Here is a 17,846-nt window from a genome sequence, read left to right on the forward strand (position 1 = left end):
TGGGACAAAACAGGTTCACCCAGTTCTCCCCTCCTTGCTTTGCTCCTTCAATGTCCTGGCTGCTTTGTAAATGGATCTTCTTCTTCTGCATCCCCAGTTCCTCCTGAGTTCATTGCAGGATCAGGACTGACAACCAACGTCAGCATTCCCCTGCAAGGATCCCTGACCCTGACCTGTGAGGCCACTGGCATTCCCCAGCCCAGCGTCACCTGGTTCTGGGATGGCTCTCCTGTCACCCCCAGCCAGCACACACAAGTGCTTCCAGGTCAGAGGTCTGGCTGCTGTGAGACATGAGTGCTTTGGGAACGTGTTTTACCCCCACACTGATGAGTTCAGGCTCATGGTGGAGCTGCAGCCCCACAGGAGCACAGTTCAAACACCGCTCCCATCCAGCTGGGATGTGCTGGTACCTGGATCAGGCCCTGAGACCCCTCTGCTCTGTGCTTCCAGGGGGCTGGCTGCTCAGGCTCACCCGTGCACGAGCCCAGGATGGTGGTCACTATTCCTGCCTGGCCAGCAACGTAGCTGGGGAGGCCAGGAGGCATTTCTATGTGGAGGTCCTAGGTAAGGAGGGGTCTTCTGTCTGCTGCAGGATTCCTGCTGGGGTTTCAGAGCTCCATCCTTGCAGGAACAGACATGAGTTAAGACTGGACACGCTGGGTGTGCTGGAGTCCTTAGGATGTGAGGTCAGAGGCCGAGCTGGCCAGCTGCTGAGGTCCCTGGGGGCTTGTGTTCCTAGTTTCTCCCCACATTGAGAACGTGGATGAAGAAGACACCTTCAAGGTGCCCGAGGGCCACCCTGTCACCTGGTCCTGCCTTGCTTCAGGTGAGCATCAAGTGGGGAAGGGAGGTGGCATGAGCAAGGGGGAGATGGGGCTCAGGGGCAGACCTGAGTCTCTCTTTGGGGTGTGGAACAGACGGATGGCTCCAGTCAGAGACATGAAAACAGCTGAAATGGGCTGCAGATCTCTGTTGGGATGGCTCCTGGCTCTGCAGTTGTGCTGTCCGGGAAACGCTGGGGAAGGGACGCCCACATGGGGAGCCTGTTCCACAATGTGAGATCCAACCTTTCCCAAATGGAGCTAAAACTCCTCTAATCTCATTTCTCCTTTAGTGATGGGAATAATTAATCACCTCCCACTCAGGACAGTTCTCTTTCTTCTTGCTGGCTCATCCAGCAGCTTCTAAAATCCTGATCCAGATCATGATAATTCTGATTTGGGATGATGTCTCTGCTTTCCAGAAAAGCTCTGACAGTGACCCCAGCCAGGCTGTGCTCACACATGGAAAAAATTCACACAAAGGCCAAAATCTCATTTTCCATCCCTCACAGGCAGCCCACAACCCAAGATCACCTGGATGAAAGACAACCACCCTCTCCCTGGCACCTTCTCCATCTCCCCTGATGGCTCCCTGTTCCACATCCCCCGAGCCTCCCTGGCCCATGCTGGTCGCTACTCCTGCGTGGCCTCCAACTCTGTAGGAAATCAGACCAAGCACTACCTGCTGGACGTTTTGGGTATGAGGTGCCTTTGGAGGGAGGCAGGGTCTCAGGTGTGAGCAGACTTGGCGGGTTTCAATGGCCTGCCCCAGGTAGGTGGGGAGGATCCCTTAGTCCTGCAGCCAAAGTGTGGCATGGACCTGTCCCAAAGCCCTTGTGAGACCTCTTGGAGGAGCAGAAAGCACCTGCTTAGTGCAGGATCCAGCTGTGATGGTGGCTTGTGGAAGGGGGGATGTGTCTCCTGGACCTCTGTGGTTTTGGAGGGCAGCAGGACAGGGCAGAGTCTGAAGTTGTGTCAATTCCAACTCCCTGAACATGGATCATGCTCTCTGGTGGGGGGATGAAGCACTGGGAAGCCAGAGTGTGTGCTAGTGCTGATCTAACACACAGCCACGTCTCTGCAGCCAGCTCCACCTTTGCTGGAGATGATGCTGCTGCAGAAGAAGTGACAGTGATCATCAACAACCCCATCTCCCTGCTCTGCGAGGCCCCGCCGTACCCATCTCCCAACATCACCTGGCTCAAGGACCAGGTTCCTCTCACAGCATCTGGAAATGTCCTGCTGCTCCCTGGTACCGTGCTGCTGTCCCCTGGCTCTGCATGACTGTGGTGGCCTTGCTGTGCATGCCTTGGGGAGTGGGAGTGGGGTCTTTTCCTGGTCTGGCAGGGGTCCAGCACAGTGGGATGGTGAGAGGCCATCATCCTGCAGGACCTGAGGGCTCAGGGATCAGCTGGATGCTGCTCTTCCAAGTGCTGCATCCTCTGATGAGAACGAGCCTCCTCAGTGCTGGATTTTGTAAGCCTGGGACTGGGCTCTAGAAGAGCATTAGGCCCCCTCCAGCCAGGCTTGCAGGTGCTCAGCAGGTCCCTTGAGATGCCTTCAGGTGCTGCATGGGGGAAGAGAGCTGTGGCTATGAGCAGCAACCCTCTGAGGAGACCCCCTTTGCCCAGGTGGCCACGGGCTGCAGATCCTGAACGCCCAGGAGGAGGACACGGGCACCTACAGCTGCATCGTGGCCAGCGACGACGGGGAGGCTGTGAAGAACTACGCTGTGAAGGTCCTGGGTGAGGGAGCTCCCCATGTCCTTCCTAATTCCTGCAGTGACCCCACCACTGTAACGGGGCTGGTGCTGCTCCCCTCTGCTCCCCTGTGCTCCCCTCTGCTCCCCTTGGCTTCCCTTTGTCTTTTCCCACTAGTTCCTCCTTGGATTGCCAGAGAGGATCCTTTGGGGGAATTTGCCGTGAAAGAGGTGAAAGCCAGGGTGAACAGCACAGTGGTGCTGGAGTGTGAGACCTGGGCTGTGCCTGAGCCCACCATCCGCTGGTACAAGGACAAGCAGGTGAGGTCCCAGCTGTGACCAGGGAGGAGCTGCTGGCTTTGGGGACTGTCCCAGCTGGACGGAGTGGGAAGATACCCTTTGTACAGCTGGCTGGGCTCTGCACCTCTCCTGGGTGTGTAATCCTCCTCCTGCCCTTCTCTTTCTTCCCTTCAGCTTCTGGAAAGTTCTGAACACGTCCAGATCCTCAGTGAGGGGCAGGTCCTGCAGATCCAAGCAGCTGGTGTCTCGGATTCGGGGCACTACACCTGCGTGGCCACCAATGCTGTGGGTGAGGATGACAGGGACTTCATCGTGCACGTCCAAGGTGAGCCCTGGGCAGAGAGCCAGCACCCAGAGCAGGGCGTGTCTCAGCAAGAGCAGGGGTCCTCAGGGCCACTCGTGGGAGCAGAGAAGGGTGGGCAGGAAAAAAAGTTTAAGCCTGCTGGAAAACAACAAACAGCTGAGCTCCAGTGAGGGCAGATGCTGTGGGTGCACCTGGGGGCAATGTCCCTGTTCCCCACAGCTGACCACAGCCTGTCCCCGCAGTGCCCCCCATCTTCCAGCAGCAAACAGGCCCCAAAGAAGCCCTTGAGATCTTCTATCGGGAGGAAGACCAGGACGGGGAGGTGACAGAGCACCGACAGGCTGTCCTTGGCCAGCCCGCCGCTCTCTACTGTGACACCAGTGCCATCCCACCCCCCCAGCTCACCTGGTACAAGGATGGGGAGCCCCTCTCCCCGGGCCTGGGGGTGCTGCTGCTGCAAGGTAATGGCTAGTGGGTGTGAACCCCCCCGTGGGGCCTGGGGGTGTCCTGCAGGAGAGCATCCCTAGCACGGAGGAGGATGGATCTGTCCCCTTCCTCCCGCCACCACACGCAGCACCCGCGGGACCTCTGAGTCACAGGGGCTGTGCAGGGCTCTGTGCAGGGCAGGGCTGGGGGATACCCCGCTGACCCTTCCCTGTGGCCTGTCCCGTGTCGCAGGGGGCCGGGTGCTGCAGCTGCAGGCGGTGCAGGAGGGGGACAGGGGCAGGTACACCTGCGAGGCGGCCAACGCTGCGGGGCGCGACCGCCTGCACTACGAGCTGGAGGTGCTCAGTGAGTACAGGGACAGGGGACGCTGCACTGGGCCACATGGCAGCCCCATAACCACCTGCTTCCAGCTGCCCCGGCCATCCGTGGTGGCACTGAGGACCTGGTGGAGGAGGTGACGGCCACCATCAATGGCACTGTCCGCTTGGAGTGTGAAGCCACTGGGCACCCAGAGCCCACGGTGTCCTGGCTCTGGAATGATCTCCCCATAGAGGCTGGCCCACGGCACCAGCTCCTGGAAGGTGGCACAGTCCTGCAGGTTGGTGTGCCCCTGAGCAGGCGGCTGTGCTGGGGAGAGGCACAGGAGACAGCAGATGGAGGGGATGGGGCATTCTTTCCTCCCAAAGGTGGCTGCCCTGGTCTCACCAAGGTCCCCATGGGAGTCCCAGCATCTCCCCAGCTTGGGGCAGCCCTCAGTGGTGCTCTGCGCCCCCTCTGCAGGTGGCAATGGTGGAGGCAGGTGACACTGGGAGTTACACGTGCATGGCTGAGAACCCGGCCGGGTCAGCTGAGAAGCACTTTGCCCTCGCTGTGCAGGGTAAGGCATCTCCCCTTCCCTGGGTCACTGATTTACTGCCCTCCTCCTCTTTCTCCACCAACCGGAGTTCCCTTTGGCTCTGGAACTGCATGGCTGTCCCTTGTGCTGGTCACGCTCACCCTGTGTGAGGAGGTTGAGCAGGCGAGGGGCTCGGTGCGTGTTTCCTCCTGGGGAGGCATCGACCCCCACAGTGAGGGCCCCCCTTTGGCACTGTCTTTTGGGTGCACTGGAGCAGAAGCTCCCTGGAGTGTGGGAACAGACCCCGAGAAGGTCGATGGCGTTGTCAATGGCAGCGTCTCCCTCGTGTGTGACATCCAGACCCACCCGGCTGCAGAGATCTCCTGGTACAAGGATGGCCACATCCTGCGGCTCGGAGAGGATGTGACTGTCACCCGAGGTATGCTGGGATGAGCCAGAATCATTGCCTGTGCCCCAGCTCTTGACAGTGAGCTCTAGGTTCCCTAATCCCCCTTTTTGGGTGCCACGTGTGGGTCCCCAGCTCAGCCTTTGGGTTTATGCACACTAATGACACACTGCTGAGTGATCTCCTCTGCAGAGGACCAAGGGCTCCCTCCTGCAGAACCCCACGCTGCTGCTTCCTGGGAGCTCAGTGCCCCTTCCTGTGGGGCACAGCAAGGCTTTGGACCTCAAAGATGGGAATGCCATGGCCAGACTCCTTTTGCATGGGATCAGTCAGCTTGCTGGCGTAATGGCCCAGACCTGGTTCTGCTCCAGGCTGTCCTGATTCCCTGCTCTCCACTTCTCCCAGGCTCTCGGGTGCTGCAGCTCCCTCACCTGCAGCTCTCCAGCTCAGGCACATACACGTGCGTGGCCCTGAACGTGGCCAGCCAGGATCAGAAGAGCTTCCTCCTCACCATCCATGGTACGTGGTGAGGGCTCAGCCAGGAGCTGTCCCCCGAGCACACCGAGGAGTGACAGTGAGCCCTGGTCTGTCTCACACCCCCTGTCCCTGCTCCTCCTCAGACCCCCCAGGCACCCAGGACCCACAGCAGGAGACGCTGGAAGCTGACATGGGGACACCCCTCGTCCTGAGCTGCCACGTCACCGGTGTGGCCAGTGCTGTCACCTGGCTGAAGGACGGGCACCCACTGGGTGTGTGTGCCAGGCTGCCACCCCAGCCTCGCTGCTGCTCCCCTCCAAGCAGTCCTGCCTCAGTTTCCCGACTTCTAACCCCGCTGCAAGAGACCCTCGGGGCTGCACAGGGAGGGGACGGAGCATGAAGGGTCTGGCCTTTCCCCTGCACGCTTTCAAGAGAGCTCAGGCTCATTCCTGAGGCTCGAAGCCATGGGATGTGGGCACAAGATGTGATGGAGGGATATGCAGGGGGTGAGCTCTGTGGGTACCAGCCCTTGGGGTGCTTGCTGGGACAGGGGTTTGTTCCCAAACCAGTGGCTCTTTTCTCCTGTAAAGCTCCAGCAGTGAACTCTGCAGGAACCCTGCTTTGCTTTAAGTGTCCCCAAACCTGGGTCTGGGGGGAAGGGGGAAGCACAACGGTGACCCTGGGGAGGGCTGAGTGGAGGAGCACTGCTCAGCCCCCCTCGCCCTGTCTCCTTGCAGAGATGAGCCCAGAGCAGGGTCTGGTGTCCGGGGGGGCCCAGCTCCTGCTCAGCCCCCTCCAGCCCTTCCACCAGGGCCGATACACCTGCCTGGCACGGGGCACGGGGGCCGAGACACGCAAGGAATTCACGGTGCTGGTGCGAGGTAGGGTTTTCCCCAGCAGCCTGCTCCCCGCGGGCTCTGCCCCAGAGGTGAGCCTTCCTCCCCCTCCCCTTCCTCAGCCTCCCTCTCTCCTCGGTGCAGTGCCCCCCCGGATCAGCAGCGCAGGGGAGCCCAGCGAGCACAGCGTGCTGGAGGGCAGCAGCGTGAGGCTGGAGTGCCGGGCAGAGGGGCAGCCCACCCCCCACATCTCCTGGCTGAAGGACGGGCAGCCCCTGGGGCTGCAGCCCCCCTCACGCGCCCGGTGAGTCTGGGGGACACCCCAGGGGCTCACTGTCCCCATGTACAAAATTGCTTGGCAAGGCAGGTTGAGCTGTGCTGCTTCTTCCCGTTGCTTGGATGCGCTCATCCCGGCTCTTTGCTGAGAGAATGTCACCCCGGGGTAAATCTGGCAGGCTGGGATGGCCACTGCCACCCTGCAGGGTCCCAGGTGATGCCCTGACCTTGCAGCGTGCCCGGAATCCTCACCCCGGGCTGCAAACTGAGCACAGAGCACTTCTGCGCCACGGGCACGTTGGGGACGAGCACGCAGGTCACTGTGCCACCCTCCCCACGCAGGCTGTCCCCGGACGGCAGCGCCCTGCTCCTCCAGGCGCTGCGAGCTGCCGACTCCGGAGCTTACACGTGCCTGGCCCGGAACAGCCTGGGCGAGGACACGAGGCTGCACACGCTGAACGTGCTGGGTGAGCAGGGCTGGGACCTGCGGGGCAGCGCCGGGGCCACCCCGCCCGGCAGCCCCAGCAGCCCCCGTGTCCCCTCGCCCAGTCCCTCCCAGCATCGAGCGGGGTGCCGGCGACTCGGAGGCGGTCCGTGGAGTGCTGTCCGCCGCGGTGACACTGCAGTGCTGGCCACGGGGGTCCCCTCCGCTGCACGTCAGCTGGCTGAAGGACGGGCTGCCCCTGCGCCTGTCCCCTCGTGTCACCCTGCTCTCGGCTGGGCACGTCCTCCGGTGAGAAGGGACCCTGCAGCAACGGCCAGCCACGGGCTTTGGGGCTGCTAGCCGGGTTTGCACTGCTGCACCCTGAAGTGTCACCTTGGGGAGCAGGGGGTCACCCCGAGCTGATGTCCCCTCCCCATCCCCGTGTCCCATCCCACGGGTTAGGATCTCCCAGGCTCAGCTCGCCGATGCCGGACTCTACACCTGCGTTGTCTCCAGCCGGGCGGGAGTGGCCGATCGCAGCTTCGTCCTGCAGATCCAGGGTACAGGGCAGGGGGCTGGGCAGGGCACGGCAGGGGGCACCGGGACACTGCTTTGGTCGGCAGAGCACACGCTGTGCGCTGCACCCATTCCCAAGCAGTCCTGAGCCATTCCTCCGCTGCTGGGCTGCGCTCAGACCATCCTTTGTTCCATCCTGGAACAAAGCAGGACCAGCCTGAGCGCAGTCCCAGAGCCTCCCGCAGGAGGGCTGAGCCACCTCTGGCTGCTCGCGGGACACCAGCGAGTGGCCAAAGCCAGCCCCCGTGTCTGGGGACCTGACTTTTCTCCCCAGTGCCCCCGGTCCTGGAGAGTCCCGAGAGCAGTGAGGAGCAGGTGGTGGCCGAGGGCTCCGATGTCACTTTCAGCTGCAAAGCCACCGGGTCCCCAGCACCATCAGTGACCTGGTTGAAGGACGGAGAGCCCCTGGGGCAGCAGGGTGCCCGGGTGCCTACTGGCCCACAGCTGAGCCTGGTGGCCGTGGCACCAGCTGATGCAGGCATCTATTCATGCCTGGTGGTGAATGAAGTGGGAGAGGTCAGCAAAGCCTTCCACCTCGTGGTGATGGGTGCGTGTCATCCCTCTGGGCTTTGGGAAGGGCAGCTGAGCCAATTTTTTGGGAGCAATGAGGGATGAGCCCTCCTGCCTTGATGTTTGCCTTGCAGAGCCACCCCGTGTCGAGGCTGGGTCCCATCCCACTGAGATATCCATGGCTGTGGGCACCCCTCTAGGGCTGAGGTGTGTGGTGACAGGTGTCCCCGTGCCCACTGTCACCTGGGAGAAGGATGGACAGCTGCTGGCAGGGCCCTCGCTCGTGTCAGGGAATGAGAGCACCCTCCACATTGACAGCACTGAGGTAGGATCTCCACTTTTTGATCCCTGCCTGGGTTTTGGTTTTGTGCCTCAATTTTTCCCTCTCCTGGCTGTGCAGGTGGCTGATGCTGGCTTGTACACCTGCCTGGCCACTAGCCCTGCAGGGGAGGACAGCAGGAGCTTCCATGTCAGCATCCAAGGTAGTGAGATCCCAGCAGTGCAGCGAGGAGAGGGCTGGCAGGGGGGGCTGCAGGGTGGTCCAAGCCTTGGGGGACCAGAGAGCCAGAACCTCCTTTTTTGGGATTGGTGTGGGCTCCAAAAGAGGGATCTGGAGCACAGTGCTGGCCCTGCAGAGTGGGGGCCTATGCATGACTTATGGGGACAGGAATGGGGGTGCCCAGCACACCCTGACCCCCCTGGCCCATGTCCCACAGCACCCCCCAGCACTGCCAGCGCCGGGGAGATCCCCATCATCACGGCTGTGCCAGGGGGGCAGCTCCTCCTGGAGTGCCCAGAGGGTGCCGAGCCCCACCCCAGCATCGAGTGGCACCGGGAGGGCTCCCTGCTGCAGGTACCTGTGACGGGGCCAGGGACGGTCACGGTCGGGGCCGGGGGTGATGCTGGGTGGCTGCTGACGGGGCTCCCGGGGGTTTTAGGAGGATGCCCGCAGGCAGGTGCTGGCCCAGGGCCGTTTCCTGCAGGTCCTGGCCGTGGCTGCGGCGGATGGGGGCGAGTACAGCTGCAGGGACACGAGGGACACCGGGGACACCAGGGACACCGGGGACACTGGGGACACTGGGGACACGGGCCCACGCGTGCGGGTGCGGGTTCACGGTGAGTGCTGCCCTGCCCTGCCTGAGTGCCAGCTCCTTCCCGGTTAAATCCAGGGTGTGGGATGTTCTAGGGTGTTGTGGTCGGGTGATGGGATGGCGGGGCTGGCGTACACCCAGCCCCCAGTGGTGCCCTCCCTCCCCGAGCCCTGTCCCACACTCGGTGCTGCCTCTGGTGTTGCTGCAGTGGCCCCGGAGATCCAGGCGGGCCCCCAGGAGGTGAAGGCACTGCTGAACACCTCGGCCGTGCTGCCGTGCCGGGCACAGGGGTGGCCCGTGCCCCGGGTGACGTGGCGCAAGGACGGCCAGCTCCTGCCCCTGCCCGGGAGTGACAGGTAGGAGGCTCTGCGGGTTGGTGGCACTCAGATCGTGCCGCCCTCCACAGCAACAGGTGATTAGTGTGCCAGTCACCCTGTGAATGGCTGTGCTCTGTCCTCACTCCAGCTTAGGGCAAGAGTGGCATGTGGCTGCCATGGCGCTGTCACCTTCCCAACCCCTGCTCCCTGTGTGATGCAGCCTGGCCACGCAGAGCCCCCACAGGCTTCCCCTGCTCTCCCTCCTCAGGCTGCAGCTCCTGCCAGGTGGCTCCCTGCAAATTGACCCTGTCCAGGCCCAGGATTTGGGCCATTACCTGTGCATGGCATCCAGCCCTGCTGGCTCTGACCGGCGAGGCCTGGACCTCCACGTCCTGGGTAAGCAGGAGAGTCACATGGGTCCCTCCTGGGCTCACCCTCCTGCATTGCCCTCATCAGTGCAATGCTGTGCTGCCCTCCTCTGCTCATGGCTGCCCTCCCACAGTCCCTCCTGCCATCACACCTGGGCCCTCCAACCTCACCCTGCTGGCTCAGCAGCCAGCCACGCTGGGCTGTGACGCCTGGGGGTCCCCCGAGCCCCACATCAGGTGGGAGAAGGATGGCCATCCCCTGAACCTGCACCTCCCACCTGGCACCTACAGGTACCTGTGCACCGCAGGGTTCCCCTGAAGGGTGGGGTTTGCCCCTCCTGCTGCTCCCTGGGGCACAGGGGTGATCCTGGTGTGTGATCTGCCCGCACAGTTTGCAGTCCTTGGGGTCACTGCTCATCTCCAGCCCTGCTCCTCGGGATGAGGGGAGGTTTGAGTGCATCGCCACCAACGCTGCTGGAGAGGCTCGAAAGGCCTTCCTCGTGTCTGTCCATGGTGAGCTCCTGGGGCTGGGGGTCCTGCTGAGAGTGGCTTTCCCAGGGTCTGTCACCACCTCGGCTGTGACGTGGGTGTGCTCCAGCCCCACACTGCGTTGGGTGCCCACTCAAGAGCTGGGCTTGGGGGTGGACGAGAGGGGAAGAGAAATACTCATGCCCACATGAGCAGGGACAGAATCCTCTTCAACATTTACCACACAGCCCTGCTCACCTCCCTCCCTCCTTTCTCCAGTGCCCCCCACCATCGCTGATGGCCTCACGGACGTGGTTGTCACCCGGCTGTCCCCCGCAGTCCTCACCTGCTACGCCTCGGGCGTGCCCCCTCCCACGGTGTCCTGGAGCAGGGGGGGGGCTCCGCTGGGCAGCAGAGGAGGGGGCTACCGCGTCCTGCCCAGAGGTACAGCCCAGCCCCGCGGGGACAGGGGTCCCTGCCCGCCCTGCCGCCGCCTCCCCTCCGCCTGCTGTTTTGCAGGAGCCCTGGAGATCCGGCAGGCGCTGCCTGCGCACTCCGGCCGCTACACCTGCACGGCTCGGAGCGCCGCGGGCACGGCCCGCAAGCACCTCTGGCTCACCGTGCAGGGTAAAAACAGCTCCGGGGCGCTGCTGCCGCGGCTCCTGCGCCCTCTTCCCAGGGTAGCACTTCCCTGCCTTCACAGAGCCCCCTGCCTTGAAGCCCCTGCCTGGCATGGTGATGGTGATGGTGAACAGCAGCGTGGTGCTGTCCTGTGAGGCCACAGGCGTCCCCCGGCCGGAGGTCACCTGGCAGAAGGATGGTGTTGGCGTCGCTGGAGGTGAGCAGGAGTGAGCTGGGGGCTGGCAGAGCCCACGTTACCTGCCAGCCTTTGCCTAGGGGGAGATTTAGGGGCCAGGGGTTTGTAGGCATCCAGCAGGGTGTAGGATGTCACTGTGCATGGATCCTGCTGGCTGCTGGCTGCTGTCCTGGGTGGGTGTGTGGCCGCTGAGCCGTTCCATGGAGACTCTTGAGAAGAGGCACCTCTGTGGGGGAAGCAGACCCTGCCCATCATCCATCTGTGCTGCCCCATCCTGTCCTTCGTTTCTGCCAGGCTCTGGGCTGAAGGTGCTCCCCAGTGGGCAGCTCCGCCTCCTCCGAGCAGCCCCAGAGGACGCAGGCACCTACCTGTGCATGGCCCGCAACCCCTCGGGCACCGCTGCGGGGAGGACCAGGCTCGTTGTGCAAGGTACAGCCGCGCTCAGAGCCCCGGAGCTCGCCCCTCTGCTCAGCCCCTCCCCAGCGCCTCTCAGCACAACGTGTCAGCCGATCTGTGAGCAAGCCCCTGCCCTTTTTCCTCATCCAGTGCCCCCCGTGATTGCTGGCGGCCCGCTGGAGCTGGCGGTCCCGGAGGGGCTGCAGGTGCTGCTGCCCTGCGCCGCCCGCGGTGTGCCCGAGCCCCGCGTGTCCTGGAGCCGGGAGGGAGCGCTGCTGCCCGGCGGGAAGGCCACGGTGCTGCCCTCCGGGGAGCTGCTGCTGCGGGATGTCCGGGTGAGCACCGCCCCGAGGGCCGCTGAGGGGTTGGAGTGGTGAGGAACAAGCGTCCTGCTGAGGAGCTTTTGGCTGGTTGTGGAGACATCTGGCAGAGGGAGAGCCCGGTGCAGTCCGGTGCCTCAGGCGGGAGGGTTGGGGCAGTGTGAGGATGCTAATGTGGGCTTGAAAAGCGGCTCTGTCCAAACTTGGACTTTTTAGGTGCCCAGGAACCAGCGGAGCTGTAGCTCAGCGAGCCAGGGCTGCAGCTAAAGATGACTGATGACTCCCTCTCATCCTCATGCAGGAGGGGGATGCCGGGAGCTACTCCTGCACCGCGGTGAACTCCGCCGGGAGGGCCGTTCGCCGGCTCTCCCTCTCCATCCACACCCTGCCCACCTTCACGCAGCTGCCCACAGACCTCACCCTGAGCCGCGGCGAGAGGCTGGAGCTGCTGTGTGCCGCAGTGGGCAGCCCCCAGCCCCGCGTCTCCTGGACGGCCAACGGGCAGCTCATCACTGGTACCTGCAGAGGATGCTGAACTGGGGGACAGTGCCATCCTGCTGCCACCCTTGTCCCGCTTTCTAGGGTCCCCGCGGTGCCAGCAGGTCTGGCCGTGCGGGGTTGTGCCCAGCTGATGCCAACCGCCCTTTTTGGGGGTTTGCACCCCGCAGATGGCGCGGCGGGGCTCGGCGGGCGGAGCGTCCTGCGGCGGGAGGCGGCCGCCCCCACGGACAGCGGCACCTACGTGTGCCACGCCGAGAACAGCGCCGGGGCCATCAGGGCCGCTGTCTTCGTCTCTGTCAGAGGTAGGAGCTGGCAGGGAAACCGGGGTGCCCGGCCAGCCCCCCTCCTCTGCCACCTTTTTACCTTCCGCAGAGGCACCCGTCATAGAGGGGGAGGCCAGCACCTACCAGGTGGAGCGCTCCGGAGGGGATGCCCTGCTCGACTGCCACGCCCAGGGTCACCCTGAGCCCCTCATCCGCTGGAGCAAGGACGGGGAGCCGCTGGTGGCCCGCGGGCGCCTGCAGCAGCTGCAGAATGGCTCCCTGGCCATCCGTGCTGTGGGGGTGAGCAGGGCCTGGGGGTGCTGGCTCATTTCGGGTTGCTCTCCTGGCAAAGCAAAACGCTGTGCTGATGCTGTTGGTCCTGCTAGAGCGCCGATGCGGGGCAGTACCGCTGTGTGGCGGAGAACGATGCGGGCACAGCAGCAAAAGTTGTCACCCTCGTTCTGCAGAGTGAGTGCTGGCCCCCTCTGCACCCTTCTTTTAAGGGACTGCAAACCATGTCACCTCCCAGCCCCTCCAACTCCCCCTGATCCATGCTGCATCACTGCCTGCATCCCTTTCCCTGCTCAGGTGCCCCTGTGGTGACAGTGACACCAGCAGAGCTGAGGGTCCACGCTGGGCAGCAGGTGCTGCTGCACTGCGTGGTGTCAGGGGAGCCCACCCCCTCCGTGGAGTGGCAGTGGGACGGGGAGCCACTGCCTGAGGGTCCCCACGCTCGTGTCCTGCCCAATGCCACCCTGCTCCTGCCCTCTGTCACCCACCGTGATGCTGGCAGCTACTCCTGCCTCGCCCGCAATGCCCTGGGCTCTGCTGCTGCCCACAGCTCCCTGCATGTCCAAGGTGGGTGTCTGCCCTGGCACACAGCTCCCTGTGTGTCTGCCCTGGCACACAGCTCCCTGCGTGTCCCAGGTGGGTGTCTGCCCTGGCACACAGCTCCCTGTGTGTCTGCCCTGGCACACAGCTCCCTGCGTGTCCCAGGTGGGTTTCTGCCCTGGCCCTGGGGACTGGGGCTGCCTGTTCCACCCGGGGTGACACCTCCAGCGTGGTGCTGTGGGTGACACTGCCCTGCTTGTTCTACCCTCTGTGGTTCACGCTCTGCTGTGTCCTCTTCTCTCCTGCCCTGAGCCCAAGCAGGCCCTGTCCCAGCCCTCACTCGCCTCTCCTCAGCCTTCCTGCCTTAGCTGCCCGTGATTAAATTCCCCTCTCCCAGGGGCTGTGTTCAATGCACAGACACATCCTTTCCTGCTGCCCTGGGGAGCAGAGAGCCAGGCTGGAGGAAGTGCCAGGTGCCCTTTGTGCCCTTGTGTGGCTGGTGGCATTTTGCTGCCAGGCACGCTGGAGAAGCAAATAAAAGCTTGGGGCTGTGCCAGGACCTTGAGGCTGATACAGAGCAGGGTTTGGGGGTGTCAGTGCCTGTTGGTGTGACAAGGCACAGGACCACACTCACAACATGGCCTGGAGCCATGGGGACCCTGGGGACTGCTGCAGCCAGGCAGGGACACTGCCTGCCGTGCTGTGGCTGCTTTCACCTCCACAAAACAAGATTTTTTTGACATGCAAATCAATGAGAGGGCAGTCAGGCAAGGGAGTGCAGTCGCAGTGCTGCTGCCTGACCCCATCCCATGTGCCCCAGGGGAGCTGCACCAGGTGCGGGGCAGCCTGGTCGGTGTCATCAATGGCCACGAGCTGGGTGTGTCCAGCCTCGATGCCAGCGCGCTGGGGGACTCCGGCACTGCCACCCTCCGGAGCAGCGTTGGGAGCATTCCACCTGCCATAGGTGCGTGGACATTTCTACCCTCACCCCATGAGAGTTTTGACCTTTGTCAGATGTAAATCTTGAGGGAAAGGTTTTTATTTATTTTTCCCCCAGAAACAAACCTTTTTCCCCCCAAACCTTCCACTGTGGGCGAGGAGGGATGGGACAGTGCCCCCCAGGGGGTGCTGGCTCTGTGGTGACACCCTTTCCTCCCCATTCCAGGGCCGCTGATGCGGGTGCTGGTGACCATCATCGCCCCCATTTACTGGTCCCTGGCACAGGCCAGCGGGGCAGCCCAGAACGGCTTCGTGCTCACGCAGGGCACCTTCCAGCACGAGTCCCTGCTGCGCTTCGCCACAGGTGAGGGGTCCCCGACAGCCTGGGCGGCTCAGCCTCCCTGGGCGGCTCAGCCTCCACCTCCCCCATGCACCACCCTCATCCAGGAGTGCAGCTGGGTCTGGGGGTGCCGTGGGGTGCTGATCGCCTCCTGTCCCCCCCGGCAGGGGAGCTCCTGCGGGTCACGCACCTCGCCCGGGGCGCGGGGGGCGCCGGCGCTCTGCGGCTGGACAGCGTCATCAGCGGCTCCGTGCCGGAGAGCTTTGGCGATGCCGTGCTGCTGCTGCAGGTGCTGGCACTGCCCGTTATCCCCGTGGGAACCTCGGCTCCCATGCCAGTCCACGGCCTGACCCCGCTCCCTGCCTCTCCCCAGGATTTCAGCGAGCGCTACGTGCGCACGGGCGCGGGGCAGCTCTCCGGGGGCTCGGTGCAGAGCTTCCTGCAGGATGGGCGCCTCGTCCGAGCCCACTGCAATCACACCATCGTGTTCGACCCCCCCGTGGGGCCACAGCCCCCCCGGGTGCAGCAGCTCCGGGCCAGAGGCATCACAGCCTCCTATGACCCAGCCAAACAGGAGCTCCGCTTCCAGCTCCGTGCCTCGCTGGATGCAGGTAGCCAGGGGAGTCCCCAGCGTGGGGATGGAGATCTGTTAGTTCTGGGTGTCTGTGAGGGTGCAAAGGCCATGTCCCTGCAGTGACATGTCATTCTCTCTGCTCAATTCACAGGGGCTGACAGAGACCAGTGCCCACTGGGATTCATCCCAGACCCTGGGCAGCTGTACTGCCTGGGTACGGACCCTTCCTGAGGGGGCATGAGGATGGCAAGGGGCACCTGGTGCCACTTCCCTGTGCCCCCAACCCTGTGCTCTCTCCCCAGATGTTGATGAATGCACCGAGGGCTCCCATGCCTGCCGCTACAACCAGATCTGCCAGAACTCTGCCGGCTCCTACAGCTGCTCCTGCCCTCCCGGCTACCGCACGCTGGGCACGGGCTGGCCATGCCTGGGTACGAGCTGGGCTCTCAGGGCCATGGTGACACCCATGGGCACCCCCCTGCCCTGTTCCAGCCTCAGCTCCCCCACCCAGCTGCAGCTCCCCACCTCTTTCCTCCCCCAGATGTCAACGAGTGCCTGAATTTTCCCCCACCGTGTGCCTTCGAGTGCCGCAACCTGCGGGGCTCCTACGAGTGCCTGTGCCCTGCTGGCAAGACCGTGCTGCCGGGCGGCCGGTGTGGCACCGCGGGGATGGAGGGAGGGGACACAGCGAGCAGGGACACTCCCCTGCGGCGGCAGGGGCCGAGCAGCCGCCCCCGAGGCCGATCCCTCTACACGCAGCTCGCCCTGCGCCGCGTGGCCAAGGATGCAGCCAGGGGTGCCCGGGGCCCCCCCTGCCCCTCGGGCTACCTCAGGAGGAATGGCACCTGCACTGGTGAGCGTGCTTGGGGAAGGGTGTTGAAGGGAGTTCAGAGACTGTAGTCCCCAAAAGATACCTCGTGTCCTTCTTGCTGCCCTGTCCACCAATTTGTTTGGGCCCTGTGGTCTTTGCTGTGGTGAGAGCCAGGCTGGCCCAAGGCAGTGGCACCAGAGGGGGCTGATCCTCCCCTCTTGCCTTCATCCCTCTCATCCCACAGATCTCGACGAGTGTCAGACCCTGAACCAGTGCCAGCACGAGTGCAGGAACAGCCCGGGCAGCTATCACTGCCTCTGCCCCACTGGCTACAGGCTGCTGTCCGATGGGAAAACCTGCCACGGTCAGTGCAGGGTGCCAGGGGGGTGCCTTGTCCCTGTGGTGCCCTGGGTGTCATCTTGTTGGGGCTGCAAGTCTTTCTCCTTCCTCAGGATGGTTGTTCCCAGCCTCAGCTCTCCCCAGTCTGAGTGCTCGTGTCTCACTGCCTCAGGCAGATGTGGGAGGGTGGGGGGGCCGGGGACTGAACCCCATCTCAGCCACCCCAGCACCTCAGACCTGTCCCCTCTGTCACTGCAGATGTGGGAGGGTGGGGGGCCGGGGATTGAACCCCATCTCAGCCACCCCAGCACCTCAGACCTGTCCCCTCTGTCCCTGCAGATGTGGATGAGTGCACGGAGGGCACAATCCGGTGTGGCTCGAGCCAGATGTGCTTCAACACGCGTGGAGGTGCCCGCTGCATGGACGTGCCGTGCCCAGCCGGGTACCGCAGGGGCTCCAGCCCGGGGTGAGTCGTGCTGCGGGGCTGGCAGTGCCCATCCCGCTGCCCCCATCTCACCACGACCCCGCGTGTCCTGTGCGCTCTCCGGCGCCCACCACAGCCCACCCCGCCCGTCTCTCACGCAGGCTGTGCGTGGGTCGCTGCCCCCCGCTCTGCAGCCCGGCCGGCCCCCCCACGCTGCAGTACCAGCTGCTGCCCCTGCCCCTCGGCATCGCTGCCCGCCGGGACGTGGTGCGCCTCACCCCGGCCACCTCCCTGCGCCACCGGCCCGTCTTCAGGCTGCTGGAGCAGGACCCCGAGGGCCCCTTCGCCCTCCGCTCCGAGCAGGGCCAGGGCATCATCTCCACCCTGCGGCCGCTGCGGGAGCCCGGCACACACCGGCTCAAGGTGCAGGCGCTGGTCCCAGACCGCCAGCGAGCACCCAGCACCTTCCTCCTGCTCATCTCTGTCTCGCCCTACCCTTACTGACACAGCCCAGGGACAGGAGGGGACGCAGGGACATTTCTCCTCCTGTCCCTCCCCACCCCGTCGGTGGGGCACGTGGCTCAGGGAACGCTGAGCTTGTACCTCTTGTGTCCCTCCCAGACACCCCTTCCCCTCTCAGCTGTGTTCCTTTCACCCAGGGCCGGGCCTGACTCAGCAGGAGAGTCAGGATCCCGAGGGGATAAGATGTCCCAGCAATCTCCTGCAATCAGGTCCCAAATCCCAGAACAAACACAGCTTTGGGTGGCCTTGGCCGCTATCAGTCCCCAGATGTGGGGGTGGGAAGATGGACTGGGTGACAGTGGCCAGCAAGGGTCCCACCAGGGTGCAGGGAGGGATTTCCTGGGCTGGGGAGGGTGTGGGGCACCCCAGCATTAACCATTATTAAATTGAAATAGTCTTTTTGCTTGTTTGTTTGTCTGGTTTTTAATCCACTTGGTCTCTGGGCACTCTTATTGATTTATGAAGGTGTTTTGTGGCTAAATATTAGCTGTGCCTGAAGAAGGCAGCTTCCTTCAGTGTGTGGGAGAATTCCCAGGCTTGGACACCTCCCTGCCTGGCCTTGGACCATAGAAGGGAGGATATCTGGATGTAGCAATGCCAGAAGGCCAATGTCC

The 17,846-nt window shown here is 63.7% G+C and overlaps 1 protein-coding gene across 1 annotated transcript in view; it reads left to right on the forward strand.

The window, feature by feature from the left end:
- HMCN2 (hemicentin 2) overlaps window positions 1–17,556 on the forward strand; it is a 33,139-nt gene extending 15,583 nt beyond the window's left edge. Inside the window, exons 31-79 of the mRNA XM_064393822.1 lie at window positions 98–265; window positions 451–564; window positions 740–826; window positions 1,334–1,519; window positions 1,906–2,073; window positions 2,453–2,566; window positions 2,699–2,841; window positions 2,995–3,145; window positions 3,367–3,585; window positions 3,803–3,916; window positions 3,982–4,169; window positions 4,352–4,448; window positions 4,684–4,845; window positions 5,218–5,331; window positions 5,433–5,561; window positions 6,027–6,170; window positions 6,270–6,429; window positions 6,744–6,868; window positions 6,951–7,134; window positions 7,288–7,385; window positions 7,676–7,948; window positions 8,046–8,236; window positions 8,312–8,393; window positions 8,628–8,764; window positions 8,850–9,027; window positions 9,211–9,358; window positions 9,588–9,715; window positions 9,822–9,978; window positions 10,079–10,200; window positions 10,435–10,599; window positions 10,675–10,782; window positions 10,859–10,993; window positions 11,267–11,401; window positions 11,519–11,703; window positions 11,990–12,203; window positions 12,357–12,491; window positions 12,562–12,752; window positions 12,839–12,920; window positions 13,041–13,310; window positions 14,104–14,247; window positions 14,449–14,586; window positions 14,730–14,851; window positions 14,936–15,173; window positions 15,288–15,350; window positions 15,439–15,567; window positions 15,678–15,989; window positions 16,192–16,311; window positions 16,626–16,752; window positions 16,872–17,556. Coding sequence (XP_064249892.1) covers window positions 98–265; window positions 451–564; window positions 740–826; window positions 1,334–1,519; window positions 1,906–2,073; window positions 2,453–2,566; window positions 2,699–2,841; window positions 2,995–3,145; window positions 3,367–3,585; window positions 3,803–3,916; window positions 3,982–4,169; window positions 4,352–4,448; window positions 4,684–4,845; window positions 5,218–5,331; window positions 5,433–5,561; window positions 6,027–6,170; window positions 6,270–6,429; window positions 6,744–6,868; window positions 6,951–7,134; window positions 7,288–7,385; window positions 7,676–7,948; window positions 8,046–8,236; window positions 8,312–8,393; window positions 8,628–8,764; window positions 8,850–9,027; window positions 9,211–9,358; window positions 9,588–9,715; window positions 9,822–9,978; window positions 10,079–10,200; window positions 10,435–10,599; window positions 10,675–10,782; window positions 10,859–10,993; window positions 11,267–11,401; window positions 11,519–11,703; window positions 11,990–12,203; window positions 12,357–12,491; window positions 12,562–12,752; window positions 12,839–12,920; window positions 13,041–13,310; window positions 14,104–14,247; window positions 14,449–14,586; window positions 14,730–14,851; window positions 14,936–15,173; window positions 15,288–15,350; window positions 15,439–15,567; window positions 15,678–15,989; window positions 16,192–16,311; window positions 16,626–16,752; window positions 16,872–17,214 — 7,637 coding nt within the window. The 3' untranslated portion in view covers window positions 17,215–17,556. The remainder of the gene's footprint in view (window positions 1–97; window positions 266–450; window positions 565–739; window positions 827–1,333; window positions 1,520–1,905; window positions 2,074–2,452; window positions 2,567–2,698; window positions 2,842–2,994; window positions 3,146–3,366; window positions 3,586–3,802; window positions 3,917–3,981; window positions 4,170–4,351; window positions 4,449–4,683; window positions 4,846–5,217; window positions 5,332–5,432; window positions 5,562–6,026; window positions 6,171–6,269; window positions 6,430–6,743; window positions 6,869–6,950; window positions 7,135–7,287; window positions 7,386–7,675; window positions 7,949–8,045; window positions 8,237–8,311; window positions 8,394–8,627; window positions 8,765–8,849; window positions 9,028–9,210; window positions 9,359–9,587; window positions 9,716–9,821; window positions 9,979–10,078; window positions 10,201–10,434; window positions 10,600–10,674; window positions 10,783–10,858; window positions 10,994–11,266; window positions 11,402–11,518; window positions 11,704–11,989; window positions 12,204–12,356; window positions 12,492–12,561; window positions 12,753–12,838; window positions 12,921–13,040; window positions 13,311–14,103; window positions 14,248–14,448; window positions 14,587–14,729; window positions 14,852–14,935; window positions 15,174–15,287; window positions 15,351–15,438; window positions 15,568–15,677; window positions 15,990–16,191; window positions 16,312–16,625; window positions 16,753–16,871) is intronic.
- Window positions 17,557–17,846: the final 290 nt, after the last annotated feature.

Source organism: Passer domesticus, chromosome 18 (genome assembly GCF_036417665.1).
Source record: "Passer domesticus isolate bPasDom1 chromosome 18, bPasDom1.hap1, whole genome shotgun sequence".
In the NCBI taxonomy this organism is placed as follows: Eukaryota; Metazoa; Chordata; class Aves; order Passeriformes; family Passeridae; genus Passer; species Passer domesticus.